At 44.8% G+C, this 19,941-nt stretch overlaps 1 protein-coding gene across 2 annotated transcripts in view; it reads right to left on the bottom strand.

Annotated features, from left to right (window-relative positions):
• Positions 1-1,047: 1,047 nt before the first annotated feature.
• Positions 1,048-19,941, bottom strand: part of PCGF6 (polycomb group ring finger 6) — a 43,196-nt gene continuing 24,302 nt past the window's right edge. The window contains exons 9-10 of one of the 2 annotated variants that reach the window (XM_019556182.1): positions 12,386-12,472; positions 1,048-2,768 (exon numbers count right to left, since the gene is read on the bottom strand). In XM_019556182.1, coding sequence (XP_019411727.1) covers positions 2,712-2,768; positions 12,386-12,472 — 144 coding nt within the window. In that variant the 3' untranslated portion in view covers positions 1,048-2,711. The remainder of the gene's footprint in view (positions 2,769-12,385; positions 12,473-19,941) is intronic. The other variant, XM_019556183.1, reaches the window with a different exon arrangement.

Raw genomic sequence — 19,941 nt, 5'->3', positions numbered from 1 at the left:
GTAGGGCGAGGGCAGGCTGCCCACTGTGGGCTTAGGGCCAGGGGCTGCGTTTGGGGCAGGTGGGCAGTGGTGGTGCTGGGAGGGGTGGCTATGGGGAATTTTGGGGTGGCCATAGCCTAGCTCATAGCCACCCCTCCCAACACTGCTGCTGCCTGCCCCAAGTGCAGCCCCTGCTTGCAGCAGGCAGCCCACCCTCACCCTGTACACAAATCCAGCAGACACATTCCCCCCATGCCTCTCCAGGGTGCACACGGTGGTGGGAGCCATGCCTCCCAGACAAGCCACCTGCAGCTCTGTCCTGCATCCTGTCCCAGTGGGCAGTGCCTGCCCCAGCCCACTCCTTCCCTCACCAAGGGGGCCTCGATCTGCCCCACTCCCATGTCCCTCCTTCCCTCCCCCATGCCCTTTTACCTCCATAGACTTACTGGCTGGACACTGCTCTCCAAGCTGCCAGGCTGCATATTGGCTATTGGATTGGTACTAGTCAATAGGGCCGGTTAATAATTGGCCATCAGTATCAGCCAAAAAAATCTTTACCGGTGCACCCCTAGTCAGAACTGTAAGCAGGGGGGTTATTGGTTGTAGCTGTGTTGGTCTGAGGACATAGGCAGACACGGTTCTTTGGGTAGCTGTGCTATCTTTTGTTAGATGAACTAAAAAGTTGGAAAAATTGTTCTTTGCAAGCCTTTGGTCACAAACTCCCTTCTTCAGGCATAGTGAAAGTCTGCTGGTGAATTGTGCACTCTCCAGGGTAGAACAGAAGCCAAAATCCAGGTCTGTGAAAATGCCAATGTTTGGCAGCGAGGAACAAAGGGATGGGAGACAATAGGTGTGAGACAGAACTGTAAGCAAAAATATGATCCATCCTGGGCTCGAGAAGAAACATATTACACAGCTGAAATGGAACAAGCACAGGGCCTCTGAGCGGATGCACACATCGATGAAAGAGTGGCTAGGAACAGTCTTGTCCTCAGAGGCGGTGGGTACAGACGAGATGCTCATCTCTACATCTCACTGGAATTCACACAAAAATGGCAGCCTCTGGGGTAAATATCACCAACTATTTTCCTTGTTGAATTTGGTGTATTCTGGTGAAGTAAAAAGCATCCTGTAACCTTTTCAATCTCACCCACTGCAATTCCTGGGTAAGGTGAGGATAGATGGCGCTGACATATGCATTTCTTAGGACACGAGAACTAACATTTCAAATAGGCCAAAATAAAACTTTATTTAACTGTTACAATATATACTCTCTTACCAACACAATGCACAACACGTTTACAAAACCATCCCTTTTCTGCTCCATTTTCAGCACTGCTTTTGTACAAACCTTGAAAATAAACTGGAAATCTTGGCTATAAAGTATTTTTTTGTTACATTTTCAGAAGCATCAAAAAATATTGTTTTAGGTAAACAAGATCTTTCCTTAATAGGATACTTTCACAGGCAAAACAAACATTTGTTTAAAGACTTACAGGCCTCGCATGCAGTGAAACCACACCATGCACAGCTCTGGTCTTTATACCTATAGAAGAAATGGTGAGAGTCTTCGACAAAAACAGAACCTTGAAATATTCGATGATCATGAGCTACAGTCTATTAAAATTAAAGCTACCTAAATACCCTTCGTACAGCTTTACAAGTAGTGGAGAGATAGGAGTTGATTACAGCACCCAGCAGCTTCCAAAATAGTCTCCGTTATAATGCAGGAGCAGTTGTTACAAGGCAGCCCTTGGAAGAGAACGGGACAGCTGTCATTTTGGCTGCAGGTGTAAGGTGGTGTGATAGGAAGAAAGGTTCAGCCCTGCTGCCAGTCCAGTCAGCTATTAGACTTTAATGCGAGTAGAAGCAGGCTGCACATCTAATTATTTTACAGAGAGCATGCAGATGGAAAGAGGGCCTTCAACTGGTCCCTGATGTGCACAGAATAACCCACTGGCAGCCCATGTTTCTGGAAGCGAAAAAAAAGAGCGCTACCATTCAGCATGTGGCTACATGGTAGTTAATACGAGTCCATCGACTACCAGTTCTGGCCCTAGTGCAGATCAAATTTCTTGCCAAGAAAATGAAATTCTATGTTCTAATGCTACTGGTATAATAAATATGAAAAAAAAAAAAATCAATGCTTAAGACTGTGGAGTTTAACTACCCATTTTGGTCTACATATTTGACAAAATCTTCTCCCCTGTTATTTCTAGATCAAGACGGCTCCTGCACATTTGATTTAAAGAAATAATCTCTCTATTCCAGAGAAAAATGACATTGTCAAGTGAAAATCATCCCTGAGAGCACCATTCCAGCCATATATATGTCAGAGGTATGCGAGGTCCTGTGGAGATATAAAATAGCCATGGACCTACCCAAAATTAAGTTCAGAGCAGAGAAAGGAAGTTAACCCTGTGTGCTCACGTTGGTTTACATAGCATTTACAAATCAATTCAGCAACTCTGAATGTTTTCCACTCCCTGAGCTGGCTACAGTTTAAAGACAGTCGTATGTAATATCAAGCATTGCAATGTTTAGAGCTGTACTTACAGCAGCTGCAATTTTTACAGTGGTAAAGTCAAACACCAAGTTACAAGTGTACAGCAGTTAGTGGTGGTTCATTTATTTCCTGTGACAGGAAGCAAGCAAGATGACCTTCTTTGGTGAGACAGAGCACTGAGGAAGCTTCACGCCTTTGATCCTTTCTTCCAATATTTTAGCCAGCTTTACGTTATGGCTTGTGGAGATGCCACAAGACCATAGTGCAGCACAAGTAAACCATCCTGGTAGAAAAAAAGGGAAAATCATACTGTTATAGCTCTTAAACAAAATCAGGTACTGAAGGAGGAGGAAGACTGACTCCATCTGACAAAGCCACTGCTTCATCGGTCATAGATCCAATTCCACGTGTCTTCTGAAGACTGAAGAACTATTTTATTTTGTATCTCCCTCTTTTCCAGACCAAAGATTTGCATTCTGAAAAGCCAAGGTGATGGGATACATTTCCCTCTTCTCCCTTTCAAGAAGGGAAATTAACCAGGAGATTTAAAAAGCTGTCTCTTCAAGTAACAGTTTCACTTTTATTTTCATCCTAAAACTATTCTTTACATATGCAAAGGCCCCATTTACAAGCCATGCTACTCTTTGTACAACATTCAGAACAAAAAAAATTTAAAGAAATGCAAAGTAGGCATCTGAAGTAGCTGGTGACACCCTGCTATTTAACCCAAGTCAGCAAGAGTGAGGAAGAGACTGGGGTATTACAGAGAAGAGGGAAGTAAGTCTAGTATTGATTGAGCACGGAGATGGCAGTTTTAATCCTCTCCGACACAAACCTTGCTTTTCTGCTTTAGTTCCTCAAGTCAAAGGTGATGATAAATGTCTCCTCTGGGATGTGTGTTAATGTTCACAAAACACATTAATTGTAGAAAGTGCTTTCAGTGTAAAGCATTATTTAATCAGATTTCTAGAAGCCATCCACCCCGAGTTCTGGAAAAGGCACTAAATAAATCCCGCAGCTCTACCGTGGTGCTGCTCACTATTTCCTTTCCTTTGTAAGATGCTCTATAGCCTGGAAGTGTGCAAGTGTCAGCAACGCTAAAAGAGACAGATTGCAGCAGTGCTTCAGCCAAAACCAAAATGATGTCCTTGCTATTTTGGAGGTAGACACCTCATTAACACGTTCACGTACATATAATATTTCACACAGACTCTAGGGCTGCATACAGTTATCACCTCTCACACAAGCGTGAGAAGCTTTTCAGAAATGCTTCATTAACATGGAACAAGACATGGCAGTTCAGTGCAGCAGTCTCATAGCCTTTTCCTACAGTGCTCCTTTGATGTGCAGTGAAAAAGGCGGCATATCATGCTCTCAGTGAAATTAGCCACCTGACTGTCCCCACACATCCATTCTTCATATCCCCAGACTACACATTTATATCATTTCACACCAAAAAGAAATATTGCATGGCCCCTGACATAAGTCTTACATTTCCAATGATCTACAAGGGATGTGAGAGACAGTAAAATGTCTTTCGCTGAAACCACTTAACTCCCCTCACCCCTGCAAATGGATTTTGTGTCAGGCTGACATAAAAGCCATTAGGGGATTTAATTGATCTTGGTGTGAAATTCCCTATCCCCTCCGCTGTATCTGTGCGCTTCCTGCTGGGGTGGCAAATTCTGTAGGGGCCCTCGCCCTTATGCAGAACGTCTTCCCCTGCTCCTCCCCTTGCTCTAAGCTGTGCCAAACAGACACGATCCAGTCCAGACACATTCATTAAGGCATTAAAGGGCCTTAAGTAAGTGACCAACGGATGAAAACTTGACCAAAATAAGTGACGAGATCCATTCTTTAATGAAATCATAGTTCGTTTATACTCGAGCCTACCCCTATTCACTCAATAGCAAAACTCCTATGATGTTGGACTGGACTCCCAATTGGGACAAAGTGGAATATTATATACCATCCCAAAATCAAAACCTTTCCAAAGCTGGTGGAAGGCTAATCTTAGTCCAGAGCTCCCACTTTTAAGACCTGCTTCCTTGCTGGTCTATTGGAAATTTGACTCTAATGCTATACACAAATATCTTTGGAATGGGATCGGCTGTCCTGGGATGTGTCCCAGCGCAGCTGATCCACCTCACTGGTGTCTGTAGACATCACAGGGGCTGCTGTCCCAGGGGGCCAGGCCGCTGCTACTGCTGGGGCTTCACAGGTCTGTTCCTGCAAGACAATGGCCTGGATGTTGCCCTCCTCCTCCCCTCAGCCAAACCCCGGGAGTGCATCTCAAGCAGGGGAATCCCTGTTGGGGCACGGCAATGCGATATGTGCACCACAGGACTCCCCTCCAGGGGACTCCTGGGGCAAGCATTTGCAACTGCAGCTGCAGAAGGGGGAACTTCCATGCAAGGACACATGGGGGGATCAGCCGGCACTGGGGGAGTCACTGTTCCCCCGAGCACTGCCAGGAGTGACCAGGAATAGCGGTCACAAGCTGGCAGAGGGAAGGTTTAGGTTAGATATCAGGAGGCGCTACTTCACGGTCAGGGCAGCTAGGGTCTGGGACCAACTTCCCAGAGAAGTGGTGCAGGCTCCTACCCTGGGGGTGTTTAAGAGGAGTTTAGATGAACATCTTGCTGGGGCTGTATGACCCCAGTACTCTTTCCTGCCATGGCAGGGGGTCGGACTGGATGATCTGCTCAGGTCCCTTCCGACCCTAGAAACTACGAAACTATGCTAGGGGGTTCACTGTACTCTGCTCTGATTACTTTTTCATTGACCAGAGGGTGCCAGGTGTGCATATAGTTTAGATCCCAGGTAACAAGTTACACACCACTTGTGTGTGAGGCACTGCACTAACACGTAGCACAACACAAGCCTTTTTTTAAATGGCAACATTATCATTTTAATATTGCTACCTAGCTCTCCGAGAAGTTCATCAGTAGACTGCAAAGCACTTTGCAAAGTGTCATGATCCCATTTTCCAGGAACAGCACTACAGCATTTTTCACCGATGGTATAAAATGCTACGTCAGTCGCACAACAGCGTTCAGGGAGAACAGTACTCCATGTGAAAGAATAACACTTGCTTCATATAACTGATGCTAACCAGGAAACAGCTTCTATTCATTTGCCTATTTGGTTACATCACATGCTTATAAAAAACCCTCTTCACCACTTAGATTTTCCTCAGTATAAGAAATTAAGGAATTTGCCTGAAGGAGACAGCTGAAGTCTCAGCAGAACTGACCTGGCTTTTCTACAGACACGGTATGCCCTTTTCTCTTCCCTTGGGAACTCTTTCAGACAGTGCCTATCAACACGGACACGTGCTATCTGCAGGATGGCCTCTTTTGTTACAAAAGTAGCTCCCGTTTTGTCTGTGTGCTATACAGCTCTTTCAGGGCAAGGGAAACTCTTGGGGATAAGCCATTTCATTCTCTTTCATCATTTAGTCTTCTTACAACTGTCTGGCAGTTTAATGCTGCTGCAGGAAACAAACCCCGTTTCGAAAACAAGATAATGCTGCAGTATCTTTCCTTTGAACAGAACAAGGGTGTGGGGAAGGCTATCGTAGTGATGGGAGATGGAGAGAAAACTAAACAGAGCAGAAGCAGCAGTACTAAGTTGCATAATTAATTAGAGTCAAATTCAATTCCTGGCTGTAGGAATTGCCATTTAATTAATAAGAGGCCAACAGCCTGAATGAAAAGGAAGAGGGCATCCAAAAATGAGGCAAGATCATAAAAGATGGCTCTCACGACTTTGCTGATTCAACATGGTTTTTGACAGTCTGACAGGCAGTGAGGGGTAAAGGGGTAGGAAGCTCTGCCATAAACTTCCCATGTTATCTGCAGCAGGCACTGTAGCCCTCCAAAGTTAACAAATTCCAACTTCGTAAAATGGCAAGGAAATAATCAAGCCAGCTCCTCCCAAAGATCCAAGGATGAAAGGTTTAGCATGTATATGGGGTAGATCCAGCCCCAGCCTAAGTAGGTACAACCCACCGAGTACAGTGGACTTGAAACCACCCACAGCCAGTGGAACGTGGCTTTATTAGTGACCATTACCACAATGGCTCTCTTCACGGTACTGTCATGCACATCCCAATAGACGCAAAGCTAAAAAGGTTAAGCACCAATTTAATTCAGAGAGTTTGCTTGTATTATGAGAAAGGCAGAGGGGAATGAATGCACGGATGGATGGATACGATTGTTCTTTAAAGCCTTTAAGTAATCAGCGGGATCAGGTTCGACAATGCAGAGAGACCAAACAAGGGCCAGATTCAGAAAAACTCTACGGTCGCTTTGTGCTCCAGCGATGCGGAGCAGTCGCTGCCCGCTGCCGAGTCTGCTGCCAGATTCTCATTCAGCTAATTTCTCCTTCTACCAAGTGTAGGCCTTGCTGGATTTACTAATTAGTATAAGCACTCACGAATGGATATACTACCGGCATAACCTTTTTGCTGACAGCACTGACCAAAGCAGGCCTCACCAGAGGATGACCCCAGACCACCATGAAGTAAACCTGGCAGATAGCAGAGGGTTAACGTTCCTTATCAAGTAACCTTAACAAAGGTGGTGCCGAAGAGTCTGGAGCACACCTGATAACGGCTGAAGGTCTGTGGATGAGAGTAGCTTGGTAGAGGTGAAAGGCAGGGTAGAAATGCACTTTTTAAATAAATCAGAGATGCGTCAGCTTGTGTGAGCAGGAGCTCATTTCATCGATGCTGGGAAAGGAGGTGCGTTTTTGGACTTGATGTCAGATTAGGAACCCCGAATCTTTTGCAGAGGGATTGCCCCAATCTGTCCAATGTAGACAGCAGAAAGCACTGTAAGCAGGTGATGGCATGCATGATATTGGTAGAGGTGCAGGCAATTGAACCATGGATGTTATAATCCGTACGATTTGGTCCAGCGATGTCACCTGTACTGATCCACTCCAAAAACACACCAACGCCTGTGGCAGAACTCCTGGACTTTGGACATTGCATCGCTGCCCTTACAGTGGCTGTTCTTAAACAACGAGACTTTAAAAGCCAACTTCCAGGGACAACTGTGGAGGAAGAAAATTGCCTACGGACTGTGTTAAATATGGTCTACACAAGGATTTTTATCCTCAATACCTGGATTAACTTCTGTCACCTCTTTGTCTTACAGATTTATTACTCGTTAGCTTCTCCCAGCACTGCACCCCCTCTCCCCTCCCTTCCTTGCCTTTTGTATTCAAATCGCCCTCTCTCCGACTGCTCTGTGAGTGTCCTTTCACAGCATTTAATGAAGTGATCTCAAGCTCATGAAAGCCTATGTATCTCTTAACTTAGTTAGTCCATAAGGTGCATCTCTACCCTGCCTTCTGCCTGACCCAAGGCTAACAAAACTAACTGCCTCTCTTTGCTTACTGGATGAGGTATTGGTGTTTGTGATGGAGATACAACTGACTGATCAATGCATAAGCAGGGCTGGAAGTCTTCAGAATTTGCACTATATCTAGAGGACACAAGCCATTGCGAGTTGTGCCCGTGCCTGACCACCAGCATCCAGAGTTAACATCTTGAAACCCTCTGGACAGGTGGCAGCGAGTAGGTCCTGTGCCAGTAAATAAACCTGGCCAAACTTTTGCTGAACTGAGTCTTGTGGTCAATTCTTTGTGTAACATTGAGGTCTCCAAGGAAACACGCTACATGTGGTAGCACCAGCACCCCAGAAGATGCCCTGGCCACGTGCTTATACACAAAACTACACCAACCAGCGGAGAACAAGGAGGAACCACACCAAGATCTCAGCAACCGTGGGTTTTACAAACATGGGTCTACCGCAGGGAAGCTGCTCAAGCACCTGCAATTCTGATGGACAAGAATGGAGAAAACACTGCTGGTTCACTTGTGTCAGTTCAACTCCTCATCTTGATAATGTCTAGAAAGACACTGCTCAAGTTTATAATACCTGTCATATCTTTTTGACTTGATGAGCCCCTCAGTAGACTCAAGGCACCCCTTGGAAAATGCCAGCTCTTCCTTTTCACTCATATTTCGAGTGCAGAAAATGAGAGAAATTCTTCTGTTGTAAAAATCTGAGAAAGACCACAAGTGGTCAGAGTGTTTTTAGTACCATGGATTCCTATCTGGAATTGCCACATTTATCTCCTGAATCACGTTTGCGTATGCAAAGAGTGCTTAACATTGCACGGCACCACGTGGCACCCTCGAACAGATCTCATGGCACCCTAGTTGACAATACAGTCGTAAAAGAGGAGACAAGATTTGTTCTTTGCAAATTTCCAGTGTACCACCCATAAGGTAAGAGGGCAGATGTGAAGAAGGTGGGATCCTACTTGCCCTATCTTTTAGGCTAAATTAGATGATTTTAGGATGTTAAACATCTCAGCATCTTGGAAAAATAAAGCAGTATGTTGTCACACTCCACCTAGGTTTGTCTCAGTCACTGGTTTGTTTTCTCTATCCTTGCATGGACCCTAATTTGGTGATTTTTTCTCTCACTATGGAGTTACACTAGGGGTATTATCCTCTGTGGAGAAAACACAGCAATGGGTTCCCTCAAAGAGTTTAAAAATGGAAATTGTGGCAAGACTAAGCTGAAGATTGACCTGTCTACCCAGGATATGTCTTTAATGCAAAAGCTAAGCCACTGCAGCTGCTTATCTGCCAAAGGAAGCTGGGAGTAGAGGCAGCGCAAGATATATGTGCCACTTTTTCTTCTGTAATTAACTATCCACTTTTAAGGTGTTCTGCCTCCCTGCTCAGACTGTCCGTTCTGAGAGAACGGGATGCTACTCGTTAAAAGCACAGCGAGCGCCTGTCCAAGTGTTCTTAGAAAGAAGAAACTCTCTACAGATTTCAATTACAAGGGAGATGTGCACAAAGAGGAAAATGAAACGTGATCCCTTTCCACAGCAAAAATTTGAAGTGATCTCTACTGAACACTTGGACCCTTGAACAGAAATGGGAAAGATACCCAATCACCAGTGCCCAGCTGTAAATTTTAGAGTGGAATAGGCAGATGGAAATACTGTGGTACGTTGTGCCCTTGACTGTCATAAAAGCAACAGCAGCAAAGCGCCCCACTTTCCGAAACCAACAGTCCTAAACCCGGACTGCTCCTCCAGAAGCAGTCTTTTGGGATGTTCTCTACAGAGCGTCCCAGTAACTACAGGAGCTCGCAGCTCCTGCTTTGTGACTCAAGGAACACTAAGACAGACACGTTACACAAGAGAATGCAAAGGAAAATATTTTCTCTGTTGCAGAGCCAGATCTCAGTTACCTCTGTGCCGAGGGCAAGGGATAGAAGAGAAACAGCCTTTCACAAGCCAGTGCTCATTTTAACTGTCACTGATGCAAAGAATGTCTTCCAAAGAACGTGTTTCAAACTGCCGATGCTTAAGTACAGCAGACGTTATTCAAACTGCACTTTTGAAGCAGAGGGTTAGAAGAGCGCTGGAGGGAAGTAGTAGTGATGTTCTCAGGCATTCAAAAATACATTCAGTCTCTCTCACCCATTTGACTCAAATAATAGTCACATGCACATCTCAATGCACTCCAGAGACAAACTAAAGCTCCTGAAACAAGTATAAAAGGGGTGGATGGCATTACTCTCATGTAATTCAAACTATGAGAAACGGAAAACAACTACAAGAACACTGGGGAATTAGGATTCGTCTCATAATGTACAATATTACATATATTTATGAGCTCAAGACCATATCTAACCAAACTATTGGTCAAGCTTTAGTCGTGGCTAATACCAGATACTTCTATAATATATTCTGATCGGTGGTATAAATGCTGTACAGAGGGCTTGTGGAAGAAAGCATTTTTGCCCAGTACCAACAGCTGATGCCTGGAAAACAGTTCTGTGGCAAACACAATCCTTCTTTGTGCTCCCAGTGCTTTCCATTTAAGAATCAAAGTGCTTTTTGAAAGAAGGGCAAATGTTATCTTCGCTTTGCAGTTCTGTTGGGTAACCAAGTTATGCAGCCATCTGAAAGTTTCAGTTCCAGTCTTTGTCTTTGATCTCTTCAGACAGCAAATTCCTCCACGTTGCGCACACGGCTGTGCTTGCATTCAGAAAACTTGTCTTTCAAATTCTGTGCAGCTTTACATTGCGTTTTTCCCCCCAAACAAAAAACTCAAAGCTTAAAAAGAAAAGAATCTGTGAAACAAAATCACCTGCTGAAAGGTTGAAGCATTGGCAAGAAAAGAGTTACACCTGAGAAGCTGAGCACCTTCAGACAAAGCCACAGTGTGCAGCCAAATATATATACTTCAGCCCAAGCAACACGTAAAGGGAACGCCTGGTAGAAAACAAGTCTCAGTACTGAATTATATTCCTATTATACTCATCTGTCAAAGAAACGTGTTAATCCTCTCCAGTCCCCCAGTGAAACCTCGCTGTTCATCTTTGAGTTTTGCAAGTCCCTATTTATGTGCTAAAAACAAACTAAAGGCACTCTTACTGTTTAAATATTCTTCCCCCTTAATATTTCAAAACAATACACTCCAATATTGGCGATTAAGCAGTTGCTACAAACTATTGCAACCTTAAGGCCTTGCCTTTGTAGGAGTCATCAGTTTACAAAGAGCATTATTTGAGCTACTACAACAAACGTAATGTGGAGAAAAACTGAGTCTCGAGCACACTATAGCCCAGAAAAATAAAGTCATAAGGCCTCATCATGCTGTGCTGCAAGTACTGAAACCGAAACTATGACTCCACAGCTGAAGGCACGCACACATTAGATACCTGATCTCTGTCATTGCCAAGAGCCTTTTTCTGGAATGCTGAAGTTTGTAACAGTTTTAGACAGTAAAAAGATAAAATGGCAGGTATGACTGGGCATGTAGGTGAAAGACAAGAGCAAAAGCGCAGTTATTTTTCTGCAGCCCGAGATGACAGCAGTTATGATACTCAGTAAGGTCATTACAGTCATTCATTTGGGGACAGCACTTTACACGAGAAGCTACTCTACATGGAGCAGGAGTAGCTATGGACCAGAGTTCAGAAATTAGTTTCGACAAGTATTGCTGCATGAGAATGGAGGGAGCTAAGCATTTTGTTGGCTCCACGCTTGATTTGGTAGAATTGGCATAAGCTGTCTAACAACAACATAGTATAAAACCCATCCGAAATAGATATTTAGTGAGCCCCCCCAATTTGATGTGAAAGCAGTGGTGAAAATGTTTAATCCCCTTTGTGATGGCAACAACGCATCAAATTGCAGGCCTTCTTGGAAAATATACATATATCGCTTGTGGAGATTCGGAAATTTGCTAGCTAAGAGCTGGCAAATACTCTGAAAGAACAAGATAGCCAATTATTCCTGATGACCACAAAAATATACAGGAAGCAGAGGGTAAGAAGTGGGTTTCCGATCTCCACTTCTGAGTGCCCTGTCACTCATGCTAATGCCAGCTCTGTACATCTGATCCTAAAATGGATTACCAAACCCATAAAAGATCCCATGCTCCTCGATACTGAGCAGCGCCCACTACCGTTAAGTAGGCTGTCACCTCTGAAAACACATAATGCTCTCTCCTGGAGGGAGCTACCAATCGCCAGGGATGGGATAAAACGCTAATGGGAAAAAAAGAGCTGGCATAATTCATTGAGGTTATTGTACTAACTAGTCTCAGAAACTAAAGGAAACAACGCTCCTATCCAGAACTAACGAACCGTCGACTGCTCACAGCACGTGACATGAAACGCAAAAAAAAACATTGGCCAACGCATGTCACGTAAGCTACACCCAACGAGCTGCCACAGGCTCCTCTTGCTTAAGAAAGTGTTTCTGGCAGATACTGATGCTATTTTGCTGCTTTAAAATGAAATACCCTTTTACACCACCAATTTCAGCATAAAGCGTTGCCTTCAAATTTACCTGCATTGCATTGTCTCCTATCGCTCGACGGATCTCCCTCAGTGTCTGATAGTGCTCCAGCAAGTGATCACCACATATTATATCTACCTGTGGGGAAAAAAAACATTCAAGAATCAACAGTGCAGTCCCTCCCTGGCTTAGAGAAGACTGCCTGGGATTTTACCACTCAATCAATACGCTATCTGAGCATCTGCAAATTGGTTACTTGCATTAAAATAAATCTGGCACTGGTGACAGTTGCTAGATTGACAGTGCTGGGGATGAAAATCCTTCTTATCCCTTTTTAACCAAACAGGTCTAGCATGAACAGCAGCAGTGACTGCTTTTTGCATCACCCTACGAACAGTTCTTAGCACTGACCTTGTGGGCCCTCCTGCAAGTAAGAGAGAAGCGAGTTGTTTGCCTTCCGGTCACCACTTGCCAATAAAGGCAAGAAAAAAGATTTTCGGTGGCAACGTGACAGCCTCACGGAGACCCACAAACTTCTGTCACATGCATCACCAAGAACAATGGCAGAGTCATACTCCACCCCAACGGCAGGCAACAGCTCTAGAAAACCCATCAATACTGTATGCTACAGGCACAGAGATATGGCATCCCCTGCATGGAGGAAGGAAAACACATTCATGTTTATGCTGAATAACAAAGCGTTTCATTTCGGAAGAAATGCCTGAGACTCAGGCAAGAAGTGGCTCATGTCATGATGCAGTCAGCCAGCACCTGGCACAATCCCTACTCCGAAACGATCAATATTTCAGGGAGACACGTGAATGGAAAGCACGGTCAGCAGTTCCAGGCAGCGTCCTCTGCCGCAGTAAATAAAATTAGGCCAATGATGTCTGCAGTGCTGCAGGAGCCACATTACCCAGGTCCATTACATCAATTTATTGTTAAAGGAGCTGCCCCAAACTGCTCACATACTTAAAGTAGAAAACTAAAGAAGGTGAAGGGAGAGGAGGGGAAAATGGGACTGTTTGAAACCAGTGCATTTGAACGGCTTGACATATTATTATTATTATTTTTTTAGCTTACTGAAGTCCTTTTTCAGAGTTACGACACCAGGACACGCTTTACATAACTCAAACCGATCCATTAACGTTCCACGTAAGAGCAACAGACACCAGGGTTACAGCCCCTGCTTGCCAACAGCTAAGCAGAGCAAGAAGAGGGATCTGTGCTATCAATTAATCACCCTGGAGACCAGGATTTGGCCCCTTGAAGGAACCTGGGCAAAGATTTGCCTTGCAACTTTTTAAATATGGGAAGGTTTGAGGTCTACCGCCTTGTATTCTGAGAGCACAGTGTAATATCAGGGCTTCTCTCACAGCTCGGTAGCCACTGCCACAGAAAAAGGAATGGAATTTATTTTTGCCGTTTAATTCTGTGCCTGGTCCGCAGGTTCATGCTTCCTGCCTGGTTTGCTTTCTGAAGTCCGTTTCAGCGAGCAAAGATCATGAATTGTGGCTCACTCTAGAGGATGAAGCGTGGCTTTGGGAGCCAAGAACACATCCTACGATCCTGCTTGGCCACTGATTTGAAGTTTTGTGACTCGTCTACAATCAAACAGCATGTTGTACCTTGACTGCCTCATGCATAACATGGGGATTATCAAAAATACCAAAATCCACAGCCCACCTTCACATGGTGCTGTCAGTTTAAATAACTGCTGTGAAGTATTTTCTACACCATGAGGCTCCTCCACTTCTAAAGGAAGCCGGTGAGCAAAAGAAGTAATCTAGGTATTAAATGATCTTGAGGGGTTACTAACTGATAATGGATTTCAGGTTATTATTTAAATTACCAACATTCAGGTATTTAAATAGTAAGCGTGTACACACACACACACACAGAGCCTCCACGTACTTTCTAATTTAAAAGTTGTTTCCCTGTGACTATCCCCTTCCACTCCCATATTCATTTCTTATAACCGCTAAACATCATAGAGCAGTGGTTCCCAAACTGCGGTATGTGTACCCCGAGGCTTATGCAAGACATCTCAGGGGGGTACGTGGGAAAAATTGTGTCTTGGCGGATTTAATTTTCATTATAATAATAATTGGCATTTAAGGGCGAAATATAAAACGTTTGCTGGTAGGGGTACGCAAGCAGCTGGTAAGTCTGGAAGGGGGCATGCAAAGAGAAAAGATGTGGGAACCTCTGTCATACAGTGTTAATCCAGAAAGGGAGGCAGACCTATTCTGGTCATTATTTGTAGAGGTGCATGGATACATTGGTCCTGTATCGTATCAGCACTGATATAACGAAGCTGACATTATGGGCAATTGGCTTTTTTTGTCTGATAACGCCACTAATAAATGCCACGTGCATGCACAGAGCTGCAGCACAGCATGCAGGCGGCCAGGAGCGTAGCCTGGCAGCATGGAGAGCAGCATCCAGCTAGTAAGTTTGTTGTGGGGGAAGGGGCAGGGGGTGGGGCAGATTGAGGTCCCCACGGTGAGCAATGGAGTGGGGCAGGGGCAGGTGCTACCCAGATAAGGTGGGGTGGGGTGGGCCACAGGATGCAGCCATGAGCAGTCTGCCCAGGAGGTGGCGGGGGGGGGAGGGGTATAGCTCCTGCCACTCTGCATACCCCAGGAGGGCATGGGGGGCATGTGCCCCCCATATCTGTGAATGGGGTGAGGGTGGACTGCTACTGCAGGCTGAGACCAAGGCTGTGCTGAGCATTTCCGGGGGGAGTGGGAAGGGGGAGAGCAGGGCTGCGCTTGGGACGGGCAGCAGCAGCACTGGGAGGGGAAGCTATGGGCGGGGGTTACAGCCATCCCAAAATTTGCTGTAGCTCCTCTCCCAGTGCTGCTGCTGCCTGCCTCAAGTGCAGCCTGGCCCAGCCCCTCTGCCAGCTCCAGCCCTTGTCCCATGCATAGATCTGGGGGCACCGCCCCATACCCTCCCAGGGCGTGTAGGAGCGGGAGCCCCCCCGTCCCCGTGCCCCCTGGATGAGCCATGGCTCAGTCCCGTGCCCTGCGCCGGCTGGGCAGTGCCTGCCCCTGCCCCTGACTCTCCCTCACCACAGGGGCCTCTATCTGCCCTCACCATGCTCTTTCCTTCCCCACTTGCCCCTTCTTCCACAAGACTTACCACCTGGATGCTGCTCTCCAAGCTCCCAGGCCACATAGCAGCAATCAGATCAGTATTGGCAGATATGGCTTGTTAAAAAAATTGGCCATTGGTATCGGCCCAGAAAATCTCTATTGGTGCACCCCTAATTATTTGTATGTTCCATGCCTGTGTTTTAACCCTTATTTAAAGGATAAGCCAGTAAAACCCCCAACTTCCTCCCCATTAAAACCAATGAGAATGTTCAGCTATATACACAATAGGAAAAAAATATAAGTGTTTGCTCCTTTAAAGGACGAAAATAGACTCAATAGCAATTGGAAGTGACTATTTGTTTGGAAAGTCCCTTATGTTGAGCCAACTGCTACAGACTCAGGTAAATGAGGCTTTTAATAAATCATTTTCGCATCCACCCCTCAGAGTTGATGAGAATATGCCTGAATACCAAACATCTAGTCCCATCTTTTCAATACCAGGACCCATACTTCTCCCTGCTAACTGCTGTGCAGTGAAGAGTAAGAGGGACAGGCGCGCAGAATGGAAAAAGCCCAATCCCACGTATCCACGACATCTTGTGCTAGACGCATGTGCAATATAGCATGCAGATCTAATGTAGGCTGGGCATCACAAAGACATCTTTATATCATGTGGCAATGACTAAATTCTACACAAAGGAGTCACCAGCAGCACAAGTGCTATAAATCTCCTTCACAACATGGACTCGATTAACTGGTAAAAGTGGAACCAATTAGTACTAATAGCTAGTGAGACAGCAGCTAGTATAATTAGTTTGACCTTTAGCTGAGAAGGAAAGATCAAAGTATTCCTGCCGAATAATGCTGATTTCACACACTACGGAACAACTATCAAAAGTCTTTCCATGATACCGGTTATTTTCATTAGCTCTGTTGCATGCAAATGCTGCTTCTCTGAAAGCCACAGTACAACACATAACTATACCTTTGATTTAGGGGGAAAATAAATGAAAAGTGTGCCTGACAATGGATAAAGTGCACACCAGGGATGAATTTGGCCTAGTAAGTAGTAGACCTCAACCAATTGCTTCTATACAAATAACTAGTGAGGAGAAGGCAAACCAGAGAGAGCATCAGAGAGTCGGCTTCTGATCAGTAATAGCAGTCTGTACTGCTTTCATTGCTGCACAAGGGCAAAAATGATAAATGGGGTAATTATTTGATTTCTTAATTGAAAACTCCCATTTCCTTTTAGTGGTTATCGTTATGCTCTTACTGTGTGGCAGCTATCTTTGAGACCACTGCCGGCCTAGAGAGACTATGTCAACAAAATAAGATATGCACACAGACTTCCCTTTCAATGATTCCCCAAAGGCAGTCACTTCCATGCATACTTGCAGAAACATGCATCTGATTATGCAACATTTCTATCCCACAAACCACATTAAAGACGCTCATAACAGCTGAGCTGCAGGCTTCCCCGTTGTTATCCGGGGATTTGTTCCACCACCTTTGGCAAGAAGGATAATCCCAGCTTTGGATGATCTCAGAGGAAACAGCACATAACAGTAGCTAACTTTAAAATCATGAAAGGTTCACATTCTTAGGAAATACAACAGCTACACAGTTGTACATGAGGGATGAAGGCCAAATAACTAACCGAGCTCCAGGTATACTGTAGGCATCTTTATGTACAAACACTCAAAAAAATTACACTTAGCTATTTCAAAAAGGTGAAGCCTCTCAAGAAGCGTACAAGCTTCAGTGGAACGCATGGGTACCTGTTAGAAGATGCCAAGGCCACCTCGCAGTTAGAAATGTATGCATGCGGGGACACAAGATAATCATTCCTCAAGGAATTAAGTTCAAAACAGTCTCAATAAGAGTAATCAGCTGTCAGTCCACGTGGTAGATAAAAAGAAACGATGTCTTAACCTTCCAGGAGGCTAGGGAATTTGAATTATAACCCATAGACAAGCTCAAATACACAAGCTCAGCAAACAAACTGAAAGCCTTCCTCGGACACTCCTGATTGAAACGTTTTTGCTCAAAATTGCCTTTTAGATGTTTGCATGTTTTATCACACAGGCATGAATGGTAGATTATTGTTTTGCAATTCCATTAACTTCGAGTCACCTGCCCCCCACCGCGTCACTGGTGAAGGTCAAAGGGGAGCTCATATTCCCTACGTGCACCAGTCGGCCCAGACAACGTTAAAGGCAGTCAGCAGTGGAGGAGCCTGGAAAGAGTCAGGAAAGCACAGGCCTTCCCCGCTACCCCCCAACCTCAGGAGGCGCGCGTCGTTCATACAGGAAAGCCTTTCACTTCATGCTCACTATTCCACAATCAATAGGCACGGGCCCACTGTTAACCATTTGGCAACGTACATGAACACACTGGCCATCAGAAATCAAATCTGGGCTCTCAGGTCACAAAATCCACAACTGCCACCCTTGCCAGAAACCTCCACAGGGAAACCAAGAGTGAAACCCATAAACTGGGGAGAGAGTAGAAGAGATATACAAGACAAAAATATTCCACTCTACATTACGTTTAAAAAAAAGAGATCTTGTGAATAGCCAGGCTCAGCCTGGCTTTGCTCGTGCTGTGGCAGCTAGGTCACACTTTTATTTCATGAAGCAAGATCATGTCAGCCCTAACTAATCCAGGTCACTTCACTTGCAATGGCTTACTATTATCTTCTGAATCCATTTCAAAATTGCACACCTGGTGTTCAAAACTCCCAGTGGATTCAGTTTACAGTAGCTGGTTTAGGCATATGAAACCTGGGCCTGTCTTTGTCTTATTTCTATGATTTTCCACTCTCCAGGCAGCATCTCAGACTTCAAATTCTACTTCCGTAATCCTATTTATCCACTGCTCCTCCCTTCACCTTTAACTCTTCAAGTCACTTCATCTCCTAAATTGAAGTCAAGCTTTTTTCTTTAAAAGACCCCTTAGGTGAAGACTGTTTTTCAAAGGTATTTTGTGATCCTGCGTAAGATGGGAGAGAGCATGGCTGAACTGTTAAAGGAAGGTACCAGAAGCCAAAACTCCTAATTTCACTTCCCAGAGCTGGCACTGGCATTGCTGCATAGTCCTGAGCAAGCCACTTCCACGTCCCTGTCCCTAAAGGAGGCCATCATAAGCCTCTGTTAAAGAGCTTTGAGAAATGTTGATGACAGCAACACATACATATGCAACACCTTAATCTATATTAAGGGCAAAACTTAAGATATTTGCATGGTTTATAAAAAGTGAAGATTAAGAAACTGAAATACAGGAGGTGAAATCATTTGTTTAATATCATCCTAAACAATAAGTGGAAGAGCTGGAAATAGCAGCCAGGAGTCTTGGCCACCAGCTCCTATGACAAAGCTTAACTACATGGAATTTTTTTAAATTCCATTTTAAAGTGTGCTTACACACTAAAAGAAAAAAAACCTTTATGAAATCCTCTGAATATGAACTTAAGTCACACACCATTATATCAGGTTCCTGATATTCCTTAGCAAATTTTCTGAAAAGAACACAAGCTAAGCATCCTACTGATTCCTCAACACCAAGTTACATGGGCGCAAAACTGTGTCGCTGGTCCATATAGTTCCAGTGGTGAGGGTATAATACTAGCTGCCCTCTCCTGAAAGATGCCCACAGCAGCATGGAGGAACAAAGTCAAAGCCATCATTATATAAATGCACAACCATACTGCACTGTTCACCATACTGCAGTTCTCAAGCTGAGTGTACAGCACTGTAAGGGGATGCAGGCCAATGTTTGAATATGAAAAGAAAATAAAGTTTGCCCGTGAGCACTGCATTTCCCATGTGCACTTCAAGTGGCATGTCAGAGCAAGAACGGTAGAAGCAGGCCAGATAGCACAGACACAAACAAGGCCTCCGAATCAGCATATGCTTCCACACTGCAAACAGTGCTGGGTTACAACAAAAAAACCCACATCTGCTTCCCCCTTTCTGGGAAGAGCTGACCATAGTGCCGTTTCGCCTCGTTATAACCCTACAGAGATTTTTTGTTTTTTAAATTCTCTTCACAGAGGTATTTGGCTGCTCTTAGCAAAATTATTCAATTGGCAGAACAGTCATTCCAAAACCCACAAATCATTGTTCCACTAAGCAAAGCATGCAGTCAGACCACATTTTTACAGAAGAGGAGCAAAAGGCAATTCTCAAAGTTGTTACAATACATCCAGTCCTCAGACTTATGACACAAGTGGTTCCTGAAACCGTGTCTCAAGTTGAAACATCATAAATTGGAACCAATTTTCCCATAGGAAGTGTTATAAATTTCATTGATTTCATAGACAGTAGGGGCTGGAAGGGACCTCATGAGATCATTGTGCCTCTCCCTGCCCTGCTGCCCCCTGACCATGCAAGTGGCCTCCTCTGGCCCCTCTCCATGCTGTCCACATCCCTCCTGAAGTGCGGTGCCCAGAGCTGGACGCAGTACTCCCGCTGCGGCCTGACCAGTGCCGCATAGAGGGGGAGG

Source organism: Crocodylus porosus, unplaced genomic scaffold (genome assembly GCF_001723895.1).
Source record: "Crocodylus porosus isolate Cpor-Errol unplaced genomic scaffold, CroPor_comp1, whole genome shotgun sequence".
Taxonomy (NCBI): Eukaryota; Metazoa; Chordata; order Crocodylia; family Crocodylidae; genus Crocodylus; species Crocodylus porosus.
Note: the sequence above shows the minus strand (reverse complement) of the source record. Positions and strands in the feature narration are given on the sequence as shown.